This window comes from Portunus trituberculatus, chromosome 42, assembly GCF_017591435.1.
Source record: "Portunus trituberculatus isolate SZX2019 chromosome 42, ASM1759143v1, whole genome shotgun sequence".
Taxonomy (NCBI): Eukaryota; Metazoa; Arthropoda; class Malacostraca; order Decapoda; family Portunidae; genus Portunus; species Portunus trituberculatus.
This window is the reverse complement of record NC_059296.1, coordinates 17,394,438-17,417,032: the sequence shown is the minus strand read 5'-3', so window position 1 is coordinate 17,417,032 and position 22,595 is coordinate 17,394,438. Positions and strand designations below refer to the sequence as shown.

Here is a 22,595-nt window from a genome sequence, read left to right as displayed (position 1 = left end):
AAAATTTTCTATAACAAATATTTCAAACTGAGATATCACAAGTGGACTTTCCTCGATAAGCTTTAATAATTTTCTTTTTCTTTATTGACCTTTTCATAATTTCATAATTTTCCTGATATCTTTATTATATTATTTTATCTTCTCTCTCTTCTTCTTTTGAACTAAGTTGACAATAAAGCCATGTAGCATTCATTTTCTAGATGTGGAAACAAAGAGATAAAATATATATAAACAAATTTAGGAAAGAAAAAATATAGTACAGTATAGAGACGCACTGAATATCTACAAATAAAGTACGTCCACCGGTGGGTCGTATTGCAGAGAAGTAATAAATTTTTCACGGTATGAGATGTGATCCATCGATGGGCAAACACTGAGGTTGCCAGTTCATTTGGGTTTCCTCCCAGACAACACTATCCTCTTCTCGTTTCGCTGGCTTAACCAGCACTGACGTAACGACAATTTATTTAATTTGCAGTGCGGGCAAGTTCACCGCTGGCAATCACAGGGAATGTGTTAATATACTACATATGATTATTACATCATTGTAAGATTGAAAACATCAAAAATTATTTGTTAGTGTTGAGACTAAATTTTCAAAAACAACACTTTTCTGAATTCTTAAAATTTTATCAAAATCTGTGAAATAAAATTGAAGTTGAATAAACTGCCAATTACAATCCTGTATCACTGTCAAACAACCATGAGTCACAGTGTTTGCTGCTTCCCAAAAAAAGTTCAGTAATATAGTTATGATGATAAAAAGGCAGAGTTCCAGAGTTTACAAAGAATAAGAAGGAAAGAGTTGTCAGTTAACTTGCAGAATAAAGTTGAGAGTAAACAAAAATTCTTGAGCAGCAAGGTCTTGGAAAGGAAGACGTACAAACAGAATTAACCATGCAAGTAATGGTAGATGGCAGGAGATGTAGTACCATAACAGTATACAAGAATATTGAATATCCACTGTATTTGCAGTTTTTTATTTATTTATTTACGGATATTTTATTATTCCTAAGCAGATTTCCATGTTAAAGGAAATGTGGCTTTCACAATGCAATGTACTGATAGATTATTAGCAATGCCCAAACATATTTCTTCCAGTTTTCATTAGAAATAAATTAATTAGTAAAATAATGTATTCAATCAGAATATTCAGAACCTAGAAATTATCTACAAACCTGAGAGAAAATAACTAGATAAGAAATTATATTATATATATATATATATATATATATATATATATATATATATATATATATATATATATATATATATATATATATATATATACACAGGTAACTCGATTTACATGTGTTTGATTTACCCATTTTTGTTATAACACGACCGAAAAAATATTATAATTAATTTAATTTGCATGATCGGTTTACTTATACGCGATTTGGCCTGACCGCATATTCAAACAGCGCCAGATGCAATTTCAAAGTGCGTGCCAGAGAGTTCCGCAGCTGGCCGATAGGTGAGAGTTCTGCTCTTCTCATGCCTCATCTGCAATCTGCCAGCACTGAGTACAGATGGAATCTCTTCAATCTGCCTATAATTCACCAAGATGGCCCCAAAACATCCTTCATCTTCTGCATGTGGGGTTATTTTTGATATAGTGGTAAAGCTCAGAGGAAGATGGTAACTGACTGTGGTGTGAGTGGTGAAGGCGGTGACGCAGTGAGTGTTGTTGTTTTCTCATTATTTTTTGCTTTCTCTTATTATTTCTTGCTTTTCCCTTTACTTTAAATACAGTACACTTCTAGTACAATGGTATCTCGACATACAATTTTAATTCGTTTTGTGACCATCATTGTATATCAAAAAAATCGTATATCAAATCAATTTTCCCATAGAAATTAATGGAAATAGAATTCATTCGTTCTTGTGATATGAATTTACCACCACCCCCAAAAAAAATTAACATGCTTTAAATACCAACCAAATATAGATTTAATATAAGATAAATACAATGTTTAATGAATGCATGATACAAATTAACTATATTGCCCAAAATAACAACTTAACCTGCAAAACTCGGGACACATCGATAGACGTTCATCACGTAAGACTCGCGGCACGTCGATAGATGTTTAGGCTTTTTACAGCTATTTTCTTCCCGTTTTCTTTGCTTGTGAGTTGGCAGCACTCATCAGGAGTAAACATAAGCGACTGATTTCACTGTGTCTGATTCCACCACCTTTCCCACGCGCCTTACTTCTATACCTCGGGTCTCTCGCCATATTACGGGGAGACAACTTTTGAATGAGAGTGGTATCAGAACAGGCGAAAGGAGAGAGAGAGAGAGAGAGAGAGAGAGAGAGAGAGAGAGAGAGAGAGAGAGAGAGAGAGAGAGAGAGAGAGAGAGAGGATACAAGGAGCCCATTTTCTCTCGCTCTAGCCAAGGCCGCTGAACCCGATTGGACGCAAGGCCACGTAAACCGATGATACTACCGCATTCAACCTGTGATATTTTGGTAACCATGACATCTAGAAACTTCTGTTTTTTTGCATTGCAAAGAGGAAGAGTTGCTTGTGGGCAGAACACCATTTGTACTCACTTGTTTATTGAATTTCTTGTGGGCAGAATACCATTTGTACTCACTCGTTTATTGAATTTCTTGTGGGCAGAACACCATTTGTACTCACTCGTTTATTGAATTTCTAAGTGTAATCAGTATGTGAATACAGGCTATTTTGTGTGTTTCTTGCCAAACTTTTACTTTTGGGACCAATGAGCACAGGGTCTTGGAGTTCACAAAACTTTAGAAAAAATACACAATGCCGAGGAGCACAGACACATACATGCACAAAGAATGAACAATGATACGCCCGCTTAACGAAGGGGTTATGTTCCTAAAAAATCCTTCATTAAGCGAAATTTCGTTAAGCGAACCAATTATAAGAAGTTTAACCCCTGACTTGAACTTCCATTGAGAGTAAACAAAGCGAGAGTGCATCATAGTACAGTGAAAGGTTTAATGAAAGTAAAAATTATGAAGTTAAACATTTAGGCAGTTTAATTTGTCATTATAATGTACACTAATGTATGTATGTACGTAACTTTATAATGTTGATGATCTTAAATTTATGAAGGGAGGGAGAGTGAAACGGGAAAGACAGTATCCGGCAACCTGTGGAATGTAAACAAATGGTGCATTATTGTATCACATACAAAACTTATGTACCACATTTCCACAAGGCTTTCCATTTTATCCATTGTAGAGTCACGAGTTCAGGTGGTTCTTTTAGCTTGCAAGAAAAATACGGTCTCACCAGCCTTCTTAATAATTAAGAGTCTGCTGACTTGAAAATAGTAGAGACAGTAGATGGAGTGAAGATGATGGCGAGCAATGCTATTAGTTTTCTCGCCTCTCATGTCTGTGAATAATATCCAGCTTCACTTCGAGAGTAAGAGACTTCCTGGTCTTCTTAGCAATGCTAGGCAACATTGAAGGACAGGGCGTTTTGGTGGTAAATTGAGCGAGGGGAGACGAGCTGCTGTTGACGCTGTTATTGTTTTGAACAGGGGCAGTGAGTGGTGCGTGTGTTGTCCATGAGATGCTGGTGTAATCAAAAGCCTGTTGGCTTGCGTGATACAGCGGGCCTTTCAAACTTGGAAAAAATTACCTCGATAAAACTTCGTTAAAGCGAGTTTGGTGTTCGTTAAACAAGCAGATGGTAGTAAAATTAAACCTTCATTGTAGCGTAATTTCGTTGTGTGGACCTTCGTTAAGCGAGGGTTGCCTGTATATATATATATATATATATATATATATATATATATATATATATATATATATATATATATATATATATATATATATATATATGCACAACACAATACTACATGAAAGTTGTTCCAAATAACAGAGAAAAAATTTATGTAGATGAAAAATATATATAGATTTGAATAAAGAGGAACACATTCTCAGAACAAACCTGCAGTCAACACCACTCTGCTTCCTGAAATGTCTAGTTTTGCTTATAAGTTGATTATCAGAATATGTATTTAAAATTTCATTATTCCTTAGTATGAATTATTAACCATTATATACATGCCCAAAGAAATTAATTTTAGATCTTATGGATACAAAACCATCTATACTATGTTTCTTACTTGGACAGTATATACTTTCCTGTGTTAACATGGGAGCCTGCAGATTATACTCTCAATAAACTATGCTATTTTGCTTCATGAGGACAAGTAATAAAACAATAATGAAAACTTTGTAAATTATACTGTACATTTTGCATCTACATTTCGTCTCCTGTGATGTATTCTAACTTGCAACTGGATCATTATGGAACCGGTGGCCTGGCTCAAATTCATGCCACTTTTGATATCCCACCTGAAAAGAAAAGAAAAAAAATCAATAAACAATAATAAATATCTAAATAAATAAATAAATGCATAAATAAATAAAGATAAAGAATTTAGATTGGCAAAAAAGTATTTATTGTGAGATATGTCACCATATGAAGTCTGTTCTAAAAGTATTGCAGCTTTCTTCTCAGAAACCAGATGGAGCTAAGATGAAAAAATGAAACAATGCAAAACTGGTGAGAAGCAGTATAAATGGTGTCAACTGTCTTCCCTCTTTTAACATGGGAAAGAGATGTATAGTAAATATGTATAGTATCAGATGCCCATACTGTCAGCAATCATTATAATCAAGAGGTTCTCCCTCATCTTTATGATAGAATATGGTACAAGAGACAAGGTCTATGGGAATCATGACAATATTTTATACTCTTTTAATTCTAAGAACATTTGGGCATTAGCTGAGAAAGGCAATTTTCCATGAGCTGTGATGCCATGTCTCCATGGGACCAATTGCTTAACACCTTGGTGGAAAGGGCTTATGACCAAAAAACAAAATTCAACCTGCCAAACAACAATAACTAAATTCTTCAAACCTACTCTAACATTACTCCATAACTACCTGAAGCTTCAAATGAGGCTCCACTCAAGTGTTCTATTCCACTGCCACACTCCTCTCCCATTATAAGTGTGTTCCAGTATTTCTATAATTCACTACTATGCAGAAAAAGTGGAAATTAACATTAAAGAGGGTATCAAAACTGAATTGTGAAACATAACCCCTCATAATTAATGTATAAAGATGGATTTACATCATAAAGAACTTCACTCTTGCGTGTAACAATTCTAAGAATTAAGTGTATACAGTACTCAATAAGCTTGTTGTTTTATGAAAACCTTGAGATTTTTTTAGAAATCAGAGAAGTTTTCATGTTCCTACTTCTTGAAGAATGGGGGCCAAGTAGCACTGGGATAAAGTACTTACAACTGAAAGGCAGTTTCAATCTCATTGTAAGGAATTTTCTGGGCAAGAACTATAGGAAGGCTAAATGGCTTTAACTACCTAACTCTGGAATACTTCCATCATCTTTTTCTCACTTTACTAAGAAGGTGTATGTGTAATATTTAGTTTATAAGAAAAAAATATTACCTTATGAGTAAAATCTCTTTTGCCTTGCTGCCAACCTCTGTCAGGTGCTTCTGAGTATTTGAAACCACCACTTCCATCCTCTGCCACACCAAACATTTCATCTCGTTCATCTACGTGCTCTCTAAATAAATACGATCACTTTAGAATCTAATTCATTCAAAATCAATTAAATGTGCAGTTCATAACATTATGTCTGTAATATACAAAGAGTTGTTGAAATTATATCATAGCACAAATCAGATACCTATAACTGAAGTGATATGTTTACAGATGTTCTTGAACTGGTAGTCTTCTAATATATTTGCAAGAAGAGAAACTTTAAGCTTAAAGAAACAGTACACTTGTAGCAAATAACAGTATTTATCATGAGTGCAAAGTAGCTTTTTGTCATGGTATGAAAAAGAAATTATATTTTCTTGATAATTTTCTGTTATTCAAAATGTGAAGTTGACTTTCAGCATGATAGAGAACAGTGAGGTGTCAAGCTGTCTAAATTACATTAACCTTTTTCTGAAATAAATGAGATTACAGATTTATGTCTACTAGTGTAGATTTTTATCTATATGGAGATTAAATGAATATCAATTAAGTTTCCTATGTTCAGTTTCCTGACAGATTGCAGCTAAAATTATGGATCCTAAATGAAAAATTAAGTTTTGGCATTTGGGAACTGTTGAGTAGATATTACTCTTGACCTTAGGTCAGGGTTTGAACCAATATGAGTGCCTGATACAACTATACCACACTGGCCCACAACTATCATCAGAGTGTGTACTAGAGATGAAAATGTAAATATTTCTCTTTTATTCCACTAAAATGAAAATGTAACCCCCTTTCTACTTTTAGTTGTATGATAACTCAATGCACTCAAACCAAAGTAATAACCAAATAACACTGCATTTTCTTTAACAAGGATCTTATTTAGAAATAGCCAATGAGTTTAAAGAAAGTTCTCATACAATAGTTTTTATAAGTGTGATCACTTACCTGTATTGACCAACTACTACTTTTTTGCCAGTAATAGGATCTGTGACATCTCCAAACTTGTACACCATTTTGATCAAGGAGTGAGTGACAACTCGTGACATTTTCTCTGGGAGTTCCCTTAGAGAAGATTAAAATACTGTTATGCACATGTGGATAAAAAGATTCTTTAATTCAAGTAACTGAAATATCTTTCTTCTACTTTCCTATGCCAAATTAAACCAAATGCTCACCTGATCACCACAATGTCACCAGTCTTGCATTCTCCATCTGGGTCATGAGCATAATAATTTTTGTGCTTTGGAAAATACTGAAAAAAAAGAAAGAAAAAAGAAAGTCACAAAAAACTCTACTTAAGTGAAAAAGAACAGTGATAAAATGTTAGCAAGTATATGTACTACTACTCATACTTTATCACACTGTGGTGTAACTTAAACATTGTTCAACTACAATTATGGATCATATTTGATTAATAATTTATTTTTAGAATGGACAAAATAAACAATATTTATAATCTTTGTGGTTCTTAATGTCAAGTTTTAAAATTTCAACTTTTAGATTAACTAACTGTAAAAACATGATCTCAGTACATTACTCAAACTCAATCAGCTTTTCTCACTGTTGTTAGTCTTTCCTTTGAGGTTCCTGAAAACTCCCTAGGGAGATTGATAATTTGAGTTTCAACTTATAAACTATCCATGCTTCTCATTCCTTGCATATTAATCTCTCTCTCTCTCTCTCTCTCTCTCTCTCTCTCTCTCTCTCTCTCTCTCTCTCTCTCTCTCTCTCTCTCTCTCTCTCTTTCACACACACACATACACACATACATACAAAAGTTGTTGCAGTACATGATGTGCATAGCTTTAAAGAAAAATTAGATAAGTGGAAATATGGAGACAGGACACTATGAGCCCCACTTGAACCCTGCTGTACAATACAACTAGGTAAATACACACACACACACACACACACACACACACACACACACACACACAAGGAAGAGAAAAGTGTACAGAACGTGATTAAAAAAGAAGTACAAGTATGGAGAGTCCAAGATAAGAAAGATAAGGCTGATTTTCAGGTGATTCAAGAACAACTTAAAGAAAAGAAGAAAATATGACAAACAAAATGATAGGAGACCTCAAGACAAAAGAAAATCTAGTTAGAGAAATTGCAGAAAAAAAGAAGAGTGTAGTCATATTTGGAATAAAAGAAAAAATATAAAATATAGACCAAGAAGAGAAAAAAAAGAAATGAAATCAGTCAAAGACCTACTGAATAATCTAAACGACGAAGATAGGCAGAACTTGGAAGAGGAAGTAGAAGAAATAAACAGAATGGGACCATATCAAGAAGGAAAAACGAGACCAATTAAAATACTACTAAAATCACAAGCAGCAACAGAAGAAATATTATATAGAACAACAAAACTTAGAGAAACAGAAGGCTGCAAGGATATCTATATAAAGAAAAATAGAAATGAGGAAGAAAGGAAGAGATACAATGAACTGGCAGCAGCAGTAAAGGAAAAAAATAATGAAAGGTCAGAAGAGGAAAAAAAACCATTTTTTTGGAGAATTCTACGAGACAGGATAGGGAAATGGTATATAAACGAGAAGGAAGAGAAAAAAAGTGGAACAAGTTAAACTAAAAATGATAAAGGCAAGAGACTAAAAATCATGTATACTAACATGGACAGGGTTTTATCAAGTAAATTAGAATTAAGAGATTACATAAAGAAAGAAAATCCGGATATTGTATGCCTGGCTGAAACAAAACTAAATGAGGCAATCAAAATAGACTTGGATAATAGGTATAATGTATGGAGGAGAGGCAGAGTAGGTAAAGGAGGAGGAGGAGTCATGATAATGTTAAGGAAGGAGATAGTGATAAACCAAGTGGAATGTGGGGAAGGAAAAGCAGAAGTACTGTTTGTTAAGATGCATATTAATAAATAAGAGTTAACAATCATTGTAACATATGTGCCACCAAAAGCAAATTCATAGACAAATCAAGAATATAAAGACATGATAGATGACACAATAAGGAGTCTAACGAGAATCGTTAAAGAAAGGAAAAAGGTGATATTAGTAGATTTCAACTATAAAGAAGTGGACTGGGAAAATTATGAAAGTGGTATGGGGGAAGAAAGATTCTTCATCTTAATGATAGACAATATGATGGACCAGAGAGTAAAGGAATGCACAAGATTCAGAGGAAATGACGAGCCGGTGAGATTGGACCTAGTTTTTACAAGGGGTATAAAAATGAATGATGATATAAGATATAAGTGCCCATTGGGAAAGAGTGACCATGTAATATTAGAAATGGATATCGAAGAGGGAAAGGAAGATAGAAACGATTCATACAAAGGAGACCGATTAAATTACAGAAAGGCTGATATTGAGAATCTCAAGAACTATTTTAAAAATGTAAACTGGGAGGAGATGGAAAACTCAGAGACGATGCAAGAGAAGTATAACTTATTTTTGGAAATATACAAAACAAGAGTCAGGGAATATGTCCCAAAATACAGACCTAAAGAAGAAGGAAAGAAAGATTGGTTTAATGCAAGGTGTGCTAGGACAAAGGAGAAAAGAGATGGAGCATGGAAAAGGTGGAGGAGAAATAGAAATCCAGCATATAAGGAAAACTTCAAAGCAGCAAGAAATTAATATGTTAAGGTGAGAAAAGAAGAGGAAAAGAACTTTGAAAAGGACATTGTCGAAAAATGTAAGGAGCAACCAAAATTGTTCTACAGATTCATAAATGGAAAAATTAGGCAAAGAGAAACAATAGAAGGGTTAAAAGGAGAGAACGGGATGGTGGAAGACCCAAAAAGTATGGCAGAACTTTTAAATAATAAATTCCAGGAGGTCTTTATTAAGGAATCCAAATTTGAAAGGCCACAGGATAATAGAGAGACAGTCTATATGAAAGAGATTAAAGTAACCAAGCTTGAAATAAAAGAGTTAATGAAGGAACTGGATGAAGAGAAGGCAATGGGACCAGATGAAGTCTCAGGCAGAATACTTATAGAATGTAGGGAAGAACTAGCAAGTCCTATATACAACATCATAAAATGCTCAATAGAAAATGGAACAGTACCAGTAGAATGGAAAAGAGCTGAGGTGGTTCCCATATATAAGAGCGGAAGAAAGGATGAACCTATAAATTACAGACCGGTATCACTAACTAGCGTAATATGCTAGATGTGTGAAAGAATAATAAAGAAACAATGGATCGAGTTCCTTGAAGACAACAAATTAATATCAAATAACCAATTTGGTTTTAGAAAAAGATGGTCGTGTGTAACTAATTTATTGAGTTTCTATTCTAGAATAGTTGATAGAGTACAAGAGAGAGAGAGAGAGAGAGAGAGGAGGGATGGGTTGACTGTATTTATTTGGATTTAAAAAAGGCATTTGACAAAGTGCCACATGCAAGATTACTATGGAAGTTAGAGAAGGGTGGCTTAAAAGAAAGCACATTGAGATGGATAGAAAATGATTTGAGGGGGAGAAAAATAAGGACGGTAGTTAAAGATATGAAGTCCAAGTGGAGAGCAGTAGAAAGCGGAGTGCCACAGGGGTCAATATTGGCATCAATACTTTTCCTAATTTATATTAACGACATGCCAGAAGGAGTGAACAGCTACATAAATCTGTTTGCAGATGATACGAAACTGTGCAAAGTTATAAAGCAAAAAGAGGATTGTGAAATACTGCAAGAAGACCTAAATAAGATCTGGGAATGGAGTAAAAAGTGGGAAATGGAATTCAATGTGAACAAAAGCCATGTCATGGAAATGGGAAAGAGTGAAAGACGACCCATGGGAATCTATAAGATGGGAGATGGAGTAGAACTGGAGAAAGTAAAAAAGGAAAAGGACTTAGGAGTGACGATGGAAGAAAACAATCAACCAGTAAGCCATATTGATAGATTGGTAAATACACACACACATGCAAACACACACACACACACACGCACACACATACACACACCGCGTAGTGTAGTGGTTAGCACGCTCGACTCACAATCGAGAGGGCCGGGTTCGAGTCCCGGCGCGGCGAGGCAAATGGGCAAGCCTCTTAATCTCTTAATGTGTAGCCCCTGTTCACCTAGCAGTAAATAGGTACGGGATATAACTCAAGGGGTTGTGGCCTCGCTTTCCCGGTGTATGGAGTGTGTTGTGGTCTCAGTCCTACCCGAAGATAGGTCTATGAGCTCTGAGCTCGTTCCATAATATATTTGTTTAAATGTGTTATTGATCTGTTACAGTGGAGGAAGAGGGAATTTTTTTGTTTATTTGTAGATTATAAAAAAGCTTTTGATATGGTGTGGAGGGAAGTGTTGTGGTTTAAGCTTGTCAGGGATAATATTAATGGTAAGTTGTTAAGTGTTATTCATAGTATGTATGATAATATGAAGTCCTGCTTACAAGTGATATGATAATATCAAGTCCTGTTTACATGTAATATGATAATATCAAGTCTTGTTTACATGTAATATGATAATATCAAGTCCTGTTTACATGTAATATGGGGATGAGACAAAGAGAAAACTTTCCACCATTACTTTTTGGTTTCTATGTTAATGACTTACAGGAAAAAACTAATTGAATACAATTGTAAATATCTAGACTTTGACAGCCATTTTCTTAATGTTTACTTAAACTTATTAATGTTAATGTATGCAGAGAAAACTCTATAGGTTGAATGTCCCTAACATTGAAGTCAGGAAATCTCTACTTGATAAGGCCAAGAATCTGAAAGATTCTCAGTTTGATGGAATCTTCATCAGTAGAGACCTCACCTATGCCCAGGGACAGGACTTGGCCTGACGTTGACAAGCTAGAGCTAGCAGTGGTCCCCAAGACCAGCTAGCTTCAGCACCTGATACATCTACCCGTGAGTCTGCGGCAGCACCTGCTGGATACCTTGGTAGTGCTTCTCACCCAGAGGCTGGGGCATCTAGCTCATCCACTGTTGGTACTCCTGCCCAGGATACACAAGACAATACTCCAGACCACAGGGCTGACCGACCAGTCTCTTCTGATTTTTTACACTGAGTGAACCAAACAAACAAACAACCAACTTTCGAAAAATATCTTACGCTTAAAGTGGGTCTGTGCAATGTAAATAGTTTAGTAAATAAGGTTAACGAAGTAACTGATCTCATGCATGACTGTGATATAGATATTATGGCAATTATAGAGTCCTGGCTTCTACCAAGCATTCCTAACTCTTTCCTGTCTGTCCAAAGCTATCATCCAATAGCCCGCACTGACGTTGTTGGAGATGTCCGAAAACATGGCATATGTTTCTACATTAGAGACAACATACCCTTCATTTCCATTGATAGCAACTGTCCCAATACTCACATAGTGCACCTAGTTTCCCTCAAATGTTACATAATTGTTGTATACCGACCACCGTCTAATACTCAAAATGACAATACAGCATTGATTAATCTCTTAGAACAGTTTTGCACAGGCAAGGAAGTTCTTATACTGGGTGATTTTAACTTGCCAGCTATTGATTGGTCTAATGAAGATGCTTTATTCCAAGACTATGATCCTCTAACTCTAGCTTTTACAAATTGCTTTAACACTATTAGCCTCCATCAGTGGGTTGACTTTCCTACCTTTACACCCTCCGGAAACATCCCTGATTTAATTTTGTCTACGGAAACAGACAGAATAGGGAGTGTTGAGTCGCTCTGTCCCCTGCCTGGTTGTGGACATGTCCCCATCAAGTTCACCTACCATTTCACATTCAACACTTCTCAAGATGGCAACGTTTGCATTAAAATGAGCGCCTGGGAAAGAGGAAAATACAAAATAATAGACAATCACGTATCACAGGTTGACTGGGACTATGAGTTTTGCCATCTCTCAGTAGATGCAAAGTTCACTAGACTTTTGCAAATCCCCACTCCTCTCATAGACTCTTATATTCCTCTATGCAAGCAGCTTAGTCCAAGCTCTCCCATCAGTCCTCCTATTGCTTTAAAGAAAAACAGAACAACAGCCTGGCAGCTGTTCAAGTCTACCAGAAGATTCTTTGGGCGTCACTCCCAACAATGCACTCAGGCCTTGGAAAACTACAATATTATCAATCGCCAATACAGAAACTACTTTATCTACTCCCAGATAGCTTACGAAAAGACTCATGGATAAGCTTAAAAGAAATCCAAAAGCCTTTCATCAGTACATTCATAACAAAAAAGTAGGTGCTCCCTCCCATCCTGATGGTTTACTAGTAGAAGATTGTGGTACTATGGCCAAAATTTTTGTGAACAGTTTCTCCTCTGTCTTCAAAGACAGCTGCCCAAATCCTTTTCCCCACCAGACGTTTCAGGGCACCCTTGACAATGTAAATATTACTTACTCTGCTGTGTCTAAAGGCCTTGCATCTCTTGACTCCAACTCAAGTATGGGACCAGACAATATACATCCCAGACTTCTTAATTCTTGCTTATCCCATATTTATCATCTTCTCAACTAGCCTAACTGATGGCGTCATCCCTGACATTTGGAAAGTCTCCGATGTTCGACCTATCTTCAAAAAGGGATCTCGCTCTGCTCCTCTAAACTACAGACTCATAAGTCTAACCTCAGTCTGCTGCAAGACATTAGAGAGGATTGTGGCCAAACATATTTATGCATTTCTTGAACATAATGCTTTACTCTCTCCCAACTAGTTTGGCTTTCGGGGCGGTAGAACAGCTGATGATCAACTATTGCTTACCTACGACTTTGTCTCATCTGGACTTGACACTGGAAATGTAGTTGATGTTATTCTATTTGACTTCTCTAAAGCCTTTGACGTGGTTAACCACTCAGTGCTACTCCAAAAACTCCGTAGCATTGGTATCACCAGCAACCTGTTAAGCTGGATTTGCTCTTTCTTACTTGGTAGATCCATGAGTGTATCTGTTGCAGGTGTTAAAAGCAGCTACAGGGATGTAAAGAGTGGTGTACCTCAGGGCTCGGTACTGGGACCCTTACTTTTCCTACTGTATGTTAACCACCTGCCATCCACGATACAGAACAACTGTAAAATCTTTGCCGATGACTTAAAGATTTACTTGAAGTACAGCCCATCTACCCCTCTATCACTGGCCCTTGGAACTTCATCCTGTTAGCTTGATATAAATAAGATTTGTGATATTGCTTCCTCTTGGGGTCTTGACCTCAATAAGGACAAGTGTGTAGTGTTAAGGCTACAACGTGGTACAGTGCCTTGGCAATGCATTGGTGCATTGTCAGAGTATTCGCTCCAAGGACTCCCCATCACCATGGTAGACCAACACAAGGACCTTGGTGTCCTAGTAGACTCCAGTCTCAGATTCCATCACCACATTCGGTCTACTGCCAACAAAGCCTCTGGAATGTCGGCAAATTTTCTCAAAAGCACCCTCTGCAGATCCCAAGACTTCATGATCACTCTCTACAAAACTCACATACAACCAATTCTAGAATATGCCTCCTGTGTGTGGAACACAGGCTTCTCGGGAGACCTTCATCTGCTGGAATCAGTACAAAGAACCTGGACTCACCACATTGAGGGCCTGTCTGAGGTACCATATGGTGAGCAACTCAAAATATTAGACCTATACTCAGTCCAGGGGCGACCTGTCTGAGGTACCATATGGTGAGCAACTCAAAATATTAGACCTATACTCAGTCCAGGGGCAACTGCTGCGTGCTGACCTACTCAAATACTGGAAAATTTTCCACAAAGAGTGTGGCATCTCGCCTGAGGAAATATTTACCATGGCACCTTCTCAAGGTACAAGAGGACACAGATTCAAAATTCAGATCACCCACAGTTCAATAGAGGCCAGGAGGAGATTCTTCTCACTACGGTGCGCCAGTATATGGAACTCCCTACCAGACAAAGTTGTGGCACAAAAATCTATCAGCTCATACAAATCAGCTTTGCATCATATTCTAGGTCCACTTTTTACAAATTCCCTGACTAGTTATCCTATTTCTTTACTTCTCTTAGGGTGGCACTTTAAAACCTTCTGCAAACCCAGGCGATCGCCAGGCAATCCTGCGGCTGGCTGTCATGGGAGTGAGGAAGTCCTCACTTTTAAATGCTACTTCCGCCAGTGTTGCCGAGCGCCGGACGGAGCAAACGAGAGTGAACGCCACCGTTAACATGCTAGACTTTACATCACGGCCTTAAAAAACGCGGGAAATTCAAGTTTGTTTACATTTTCTTCCGGTACACCATGGCTGCAGCATTTTCAGAGAAGACCTGTCGCTCTGCTCCAGTATCCAGGGTGGATAAACAACAGCTTATAGAACTTGTGAAAGAACACATTGAAGTCATCAATGATAAGAGCACCAAATTCTATTCTGCAAATAAGAAAGCTCTGGCATGGCAAGAAATAGCCTGGAAGTTTCAGAAAACTCCTCAGCAAGTGCAGAAAATATGGGAAAATATAAAAAATAGATAAGTTACTTTGCTAATGTAAGCTATATAATACTTATAATGTGAATGAAGGTTTAGTTGATTTGCAGACATAGGTAATTTGGAGATGGCCCAGATGGGATAGCCTGGGTGAAGCACATGGCTAGAGAGGAGTCTGGGTAAAGCACATGGCTAAAGAGAGGAGCCTGGGTGAAGCACATGGTTAGAGAGAGGAGCCTGGGTGAAGCACATGGTTAGAGAGAGGAGCCTGGGTGAAGCACATGGTTAGAGAGTGGAGCCTGGGTGAAGCACATGGCTAGAGAGAGGAGCCTGGGTGAAGCACATGGCTAGAGAGAGGAGCCTGGGTGAGGCACATGGCTTTTATTCTCTATTTTCTGTCTAGGTCAGATTAGGTTAGGATGTGGTATTTTCTGTATTTATTTCAGGGGAAATTAACAAGTTAGTTAGATTAAGCTAATGTATGATATTTCTCTAATCTTTTTTTTGTTGTTCTTTAGGACAAATAGAATATGCAAACTCAACTGAAAACCTAACCAAACTGAACCTTCAAGACAAATAAATACTCAGCTAGCCTTACAACCTAAACTAACCTAACCTTTCTGACCTAAAAGTACACAAGATATTAATAGGATAATTAGGTAAATTATTGATTGATTTATGAAAACATTTATGAAAACCATCTTCAATCATTTTTCAGAACAAAGAAGGACTATTCCTTATACAAGGCTGCACGGTCCAAGACGGGAGGAGGCCCACCACCAAAGCCAGTGGATCCCATCACTATAGCTGTCCTCCCCATCCTAGAGGAGGAACTGGAGCCACTCAGTAATCCATATGACAATGACCGAGGCTATCATGAAGAAGTCCTTGTTGAAAATGTTGGTAAGTCACAGTGTTCTTATGTATCTCATAATTACATTAATTATAAGCCTTCCAAAGCATCTCCTCAGTTCATCAGCAAGCACTCTGTCTGTATTATGATAAATCATATGTTGACCTTTTGTTGTTTCAGAAGATGCCTCAATTACACTTTGTGGATCACCAGCCGCTTTTGAATCAACTGCATGGGCTTCTTCAACACCCATATTAACACACCCCCACAACCCGGATGGTCACGCCACAGTGGATGGATCATCCACTTCTAAGAAAAAAAAAAAAAAAAGGCCTGCAGAAGAAACTAGCCTTCGCGGGGAAAGAAGAAGCACTGCAGTTGGCACGTGAAAGACATTTAAGACAGCTCCAGAGGGAGGATGAGCTCCATGCAAAACGCTTGAAGCTATTACAAATTGAAAAAGAAATTCTTGAACAAAAAAAAAAGGTTCATGATAGAAAAACATGAAAAATAAATGCAAAAGTATTGTTAGAATATTTGCCTGTGCCCTCATTTTTTTTGTTCATGTGGAATGTTGTTTATGTGCAATTTAGAATATTTGCCTGTGCCCTCATTTTTTTTCCTGTTCTTTTGGAATATTGTTTATGTTCAAAAAATACTCGGATACAATATTAAATATTAGGTAATGCTTTATTTCTTTTATCAACCAACTATAAAATATGGAGAAACAGCTGATAACAAAAAACTGAAAAAAAAAATTTCTTATCCTACCAGATAGGATAAGAAAGTGAAGGTAAAGGATGTTGTTTTATATTCACTTTATTACACTACTAATATTGCAAAACTATAGTAGATGTGCATTCACATCCTAAAAAAATATATATAACATGAAAATATCTTCACCAGTGAGACACATCTTCACAGCAGTGGGAGAAATCTTTATGGGCCATTTCTTGAAAATTTACTTTTTCAACTTTAAAATTATAGATCTCAAATTTAAATTTATAGATCTCAAAAGACACTACTGATTATGTTATCCCTCTTTCTTTGTCCAGCCTGCCTCTTTTGCACATCATGAATTACATCTTCATATTAATTCTCTATACAACCATCATCACCATCATCATTGTCCTCCAAATTTTCATATCCATCCTTGAAATTAATTCCAAGATTGTGCAAAACTGCTGCACTACAAACTGTGGCTATGGTTTTATCCATATTTGTCCGCATAGGAATGGACAAACAACGGAATCTGCGTTTCAAAACTCCAAATGCTCTTTCTATGGGATTACGGGTTTTTGCATGAGCTAAATTGTATCTAAACTCATTTTGCTGTCTGGGAATCAGAATTGGAGTCATTAGAAAGGGGCAAAGTGGGTATGCAGAGTCCCCTAACAGGTGGCCATCATAACCACCTCCTTGTAGTTGAGCATACAGGGCACTATTCATAAATATTCTGCTGTCATGCACTGATCCAGGCTAGCGACAAACTATGTTATACAACTTCAAGTCCGGACCACACACAGCTTGTACATTTAATGAAAAGAATCCCTTTCTGCACCTAAACTGCTCTGCCTGAGGACCACCTGGACTCATAATTGGAATGTGGGTGCAGTCTATAGCACCAATTACAGAAGGGAAACCTGCTATGGCATTAAAGTTCTCTTTAACAGACCTCAGGTGATGCCAATCAGGAAATTGTACATACTGCTCACATAAAGTAGCAATGGTATGTAAAGTACGTGAAGAGCATGCGTTTACAAACTGCTGCGAGACTTCAAAAGCATCAACGATTGTAAGCTGCAAATCATCCGTTGCCATCCATCTAAGGTGATGAGGAGTTGGAGGTGAGGTGGCACAGGACACCCTATGAAGTGGGGAAGAATTAGTCAGGGATCAATTATGTTACCTATCATATTTTGCATCTTGAATTGTGTACTGGGTAAGTGCTTGTACTTGATTAATGAAACATGTCAGGTATGCTGGGATATGAAAAATATAATTTATCTTTAGAGTTACAGACCCTAAATGTGATTGTACCACTTCACTTCTTCACTCATAAACACAGCAACAATACTAAGGTATATGAAATAACTTTAGGAACAGATCAGGTTAACATACGTACTTTGAAAAAAGTATATCAAACCGTGCTTTTAATATGAATGAGAAAAAAATCCTACATATCCTAACCTTGTTTTTCCTTACCAATTCATCACTATATGTACTATTTCAGTGGAGGTATTGTACTTTACACTAACCTCTTGAATCATTGGCCTCTGGTAAATGTAGCTGAGTGAGCAGGGATCTCGCAGTCTGTTTGGATAGCCTGAACCTGGAGGTGAATTCCTCTTCAGTCAGGGTTAGGAACAAATCCAAATGGTCTTTCACTATTCTTCTTGGCAGCCTCACCCTTACAGCTTCTAATTCCTCGAACAGATCAAATTCCTGGAAGTCTACCAGTGGATCCATGATCTGAAATATGTAAGGAAGCTTCAATGCATACTATGTACATAGACATGAAGGATCAATAGGAGTAGCCATCTATGTAAAGAATAGCTTGCAAATTACAAAAACTGATGAAGTGTCAAGATAACCCTGTCAAATAATACTTACTTCAATGTCACTTGCTTATACAGAAAATACAGCAAACATACAAATGTTAATTAATTAAATTCCAACATTAATAACCTTCTCTCAACTATTTCTTTTTCAACAATAACAGACTGCAGATAAGAAACTGCAGAAGCCATGGAGAGCGGACTAGCTTATCACTGGTCACCTAATTGTAAAGCACCTGGGACTGTGAGCCCTCTTTAATATACTATGATATAACCTTCACGAGTGATGCTGGCTTAGAAGAGAAGGCCTGTAACAAAAAAAATAATAAATAAATAAATAAATAAATAACAGCAGACTAGCATATCACTGGTGACCTTAATTGTAAAGCACCTGGGAATATGAGCCTTCTTTAATATAGCCTACACACAGGATACTATCACAAAAAAACTATTAGTAGCAATTATATAGACAAATGTTTCTTAATATAAAATAATGACAATTGAATTGTAAATAACTCACCTTCTCTGAGTCCAGCACTTGGCGTTGTCTCGACTTCCAACTGGAATCACGACGGCCTTGAGAAACTAAATAAATATCCGGTGTATTCACTATCAGATTGTGCTATTTTTATGTTTAAAATTATAACATACTTCCTATTCCATGGAACGGAAAAATCTATAGTAAGATATATAAATTGGAACAAAAAATTGTTCCTCACTCACACGAAAGGGAGCCCTCACTTGACTTTTATTTGCCAGGGTATTCCAATACGATTTCAGTGCCAGGCCGAGCAGAGCAGAGCGTAGCCGAGCCTCTCTCCGCGTCTAATAGTACAAGATTGCTGATCGCCTGGCGAAATAAAATGCCACGCCTGGCGAAAGGTTTTAAAAGTACCACCCTTACAACTTATACTTTCGTAAAAGTCTTTTCAATGTTTCTTTGTTGTATTGCTCATAGCTAACTTCACTAACATTAATACTCATTGAATTTTTCTCTGTTTCATAAAGGTACACAACTCAGTCTTTTTATGCCTCGTAATTGTTTCTATCACCATGCTAGTAACTAGTTAACTGGCGTACCTTTTGGACTGTGCTGCCCTTACATTTCTTCAGTACCTCCAACAATGTAGTACAAAGTGCTAAAGGGTAGCCAACCAGGTGAGTTGATCAGGTGAGATGATGAAGTGTTGTTGTGTGATAGTGAAGCAAATATGAAGCAGGCACTAACAGTGCCTCATAGGTATTGTTCTGAGTGGAAATTAAGGTTAATTGTGATAAGACCAAAATAGTAGTGTTCAGCAGAGGACAAGTGCAAACATATAGTTTGTAATACTAACAAATACTTTAAAGAGGTTTATGGGATTGAGGAATACTTGCTTAAGCTTAATAAGAATAGTCATACGTTTTTTTTTAACAAAGTTTCCTACGGAAAATAATATGTTATCAATTATCACTGGTAGACATACCCAAGTAGAAAGAGAGGAATGTTATTGTACCAATTAATGTAATGAAGGATTAATAAGGGATGAATATCATGTTTTGTTGCAATGCCAAAACCAAGATATTGTTCAACTGAGAAATAAATATATACTGTACCAGATTATTACAGACCAGAGCCAAATCACTTTAAGCCTGCTATGTTGATGCAGAACAGAAAGGTAGAACTATTAATAACTTAGCATAATTCATTAATATAATTTGTAGTTTTATGTGCCTACATTAATCAGGACCTATGCTCCATACTATATAAAAAAAAAGTCTGAGCAATAAATATATTTTCTTTTTCTTTCTTTCTTTCACACACACATAACACAGTATAGTGATTGGAATGCTTAGCTCTTAACCAAGAAGACCTGGGTTTGATTCCTATAAGTAACATGGAAGATAGGTGAGCCTCTTAGTGAGAGGCTCTGTGTCAGCAAAGTAGATACATGATATATAAGTTGAATGTTCTATAGCAGTGATTCCCAACCTTTTTCATCCCGTTCCCCATTTTCCAGTCACTTTTTCACCTGTGGACCCCTACAACGAAATAGGTTAAGCCAGCAAAATTAATTCATACTACTACACAATCCTTAAAACTGAATGCTTAAATCTTAAGCATTCAGTTTTAAGGATTGTGTACAGTAGTATGAATTTTATTCTGAGCCGCATGTATCTTAATTCCAGTATAATAAATTAAAAAATAAGTACAATCTCTATGGACCCCTTGAAATTCTTCCATGGACCCCTGGTTGGGAACCACTGTTCTATAGTAGGTATATGACAGTATAGTATAGCTTTAATCAACCAACAATTTTCTGACACGGCTCATGTTTTTCTGGTGAGACATGTAGTGAATTGATTGATGTTCTACATAATTTGTCACAAATGTATAGTTTTCAAGATATGCCTACCTGTCATCCCCAACATCTTGGGGTACCTGTGGAAAATCTGGAGTTTTGGGTGTGGAAGCATTAAATCAAGGTTATAATGTTAGGTCTGGTTAGTAACTCTTTCAGAATCTGTGCCCCTCCCCCTTCCTCCCCATGGCTAGGTTACAATGTTGGGTTTGATTAGTAATCCTTGATTATTGGCAACACTGCTCACCAATAACACAACACTCATGGCAGCTGCTGCCACCACTCTCAGAACTGTAATTAATGTATTTTCAGAGTTTTTGTTATAACATTTTGTTGATTTTTTACCATTTCTTCAAAGCCTGTTACTAAATTTAATGCTCCCCTACCCAAAAACCCAGATTTGGGTCCCCACAAGATTGTTGGGAATGTGAGGTCGGTATATATTGGGTATTACTGCAAAGTTTCACCACAATCAGCTACGTGTTCTTTACCCACCTCAAGAGATAGAGCTCCTGATTACGAGTAATTTGAACCCCATATATACTAGGTGCAACATTTTTGAATGGCGACACAGATTGGTTGGCTGAAACTATAAACTGGCCAAGGATAACAAAACTATCAAACAAAAAGGCCCACAGAGATACCAGTCTTCGAACAGGGTCACGAAAGTTAGCCAGAAGAATGGTTTGGTGTGTGCTGCAAAATTTCTCTCAGTCCTATCCAAAGATTGATCACTTCAGGAAGAAAGGCTAGCTAACATAACATAACATAAATAATAGGATAACAAAGGGCCACCAGGGCCCATCTAGGTTATCCTGTATCAGTCGCACAGCGACCTCGTCATCAGTACTTAAAGATACACTTACAAGTACACAATACATTATATACTAATTCTAAATATTTGGCCCATTAACAGGGCTAAGTCCTGCATCGAATTCCTCTACAATCTGTAATCCCCATACATGGGGATCATGTCTTGTTTAACTATAGTAAATTTCTTATAAAAACTATCATGCAGCGCTATACATAATTATAAATCTAATAAATTTAAGTGCTTATCTAATCTGTTTTAAACATTGTCAAACTAGTGCTATTTACAACCGTCTCTGGCAATGCATTCCAGAAGTCTACCACCCTATGACTAAAGAAATATTTTCTTATATCTAACCTGCAGCCTTGCTTTCTAATCTTCCTGCCATGATTTCTAGTCCTACTTCCTCCTCTAAGGTAAAGAAAGATCTCACATCTATGTAGTTTGTATCTGAGAACATTTTAAATAACTCTATCATATCCCTCTTATACATCTCCTCTCAAATGAAAACATGTTTAATGCCTTTAATCTATCTCTATACTCCAGGCACTTCAAAGCTGGTATCATCCTAGTTGCTCTTCTCTGAACTGCTTCTAACATGTTGATATCCTGCCTATAGTGGGGTGACCAGGCCTATATGCAATACTCTAAATGGGGCCTAACATAGAATTATATAAGCTACGCACCACTTCCTTACTTTTATAACTAACATTTCTATTTATAAAACCCAGGATCCTATTTGCCCTATTTCTTGCTTCTAAACATTGCTTTGAAAATTTCATAGTCCTGTCTATCACTACTCCTAAATCCTTTCCTTCATCTACTGCCTCTAGCCAACATCCCTCCATCTCATAGTTAAAGTTTGTGTTGTCTTTACCTAAATGCATAACCTGACACTTTTTAGAATTAAACTCCATCTGCCACCTGTCTGCCCATGCTATCAGCCTGTCCAGCAAATAACTGTGAATAACACACACATACACACACAGCTGCTGTCACAGTGGTTAGCGCGCTTGATTCACACAAGGGAGAAACATCGTAAGAAGAAGCTAAACTTATATCTATATTTCCCAAGTAAAGTGAATAATTTTTAAGTCTACAATGCAGGAACACTGCAGTTATCTACCATATTCAAGTTATTGTCGAA

At 36.9% G+C, this 22,595-nt stretch overlaps 1 protein-coding gene across 3 annotated transcripts in view; it reads right to left on the bottom strand.

Moving 5' to 3' along the window:
• Positions 1-4,224: 4,224 nt before the first annotated feature.
• The window catches only part of LOC123517319 (28S ribosomal protein S17, mitochondrial-like), a 19,210-nt gene continuing 839 nt past the window's right edge, over positions 4,225-22,595 (bottom strand). Inside the window, exons 1-5 of one of the 3 annotated variants that reach the window (XM_045277292.1) lie at positions 22,575-22,595; positions 6,692-6,768; positions 6,462-6,578; positions 5,475-5,595; positions 4,225-4,352 (exon numbers count right to left, since the gene is read on the bottom strand). The exon at positions 22,575-22,595 is cut by the window's right edge and continues 230 nt beyond it. In XM_045277292.1, coding sequence (XP_045133227.1) covers positions 4,284-4,352; positions 5,475-5,595; positions 6,462-6,578; positions 6,692-6,768; positions 22,575-22,595 — 405 coding nt within the window. In that variant the 3' untranslated portion in view covers positions 4,225-4,283. Of the gene's footprint in view, positions 4,353-5,474; positions 5,596-6,461; positions 6,579-6,691; positions 6,769-16,538; positions 17,605-17,995; positions 18,210-18,815; positions 18,881-20,691; positions 21,504-22,574 lie in introns of those variants that run through there. The other 2 variants (XM_045277294.1, XM_045277293.1) reach the window with 2 other exon arrangements.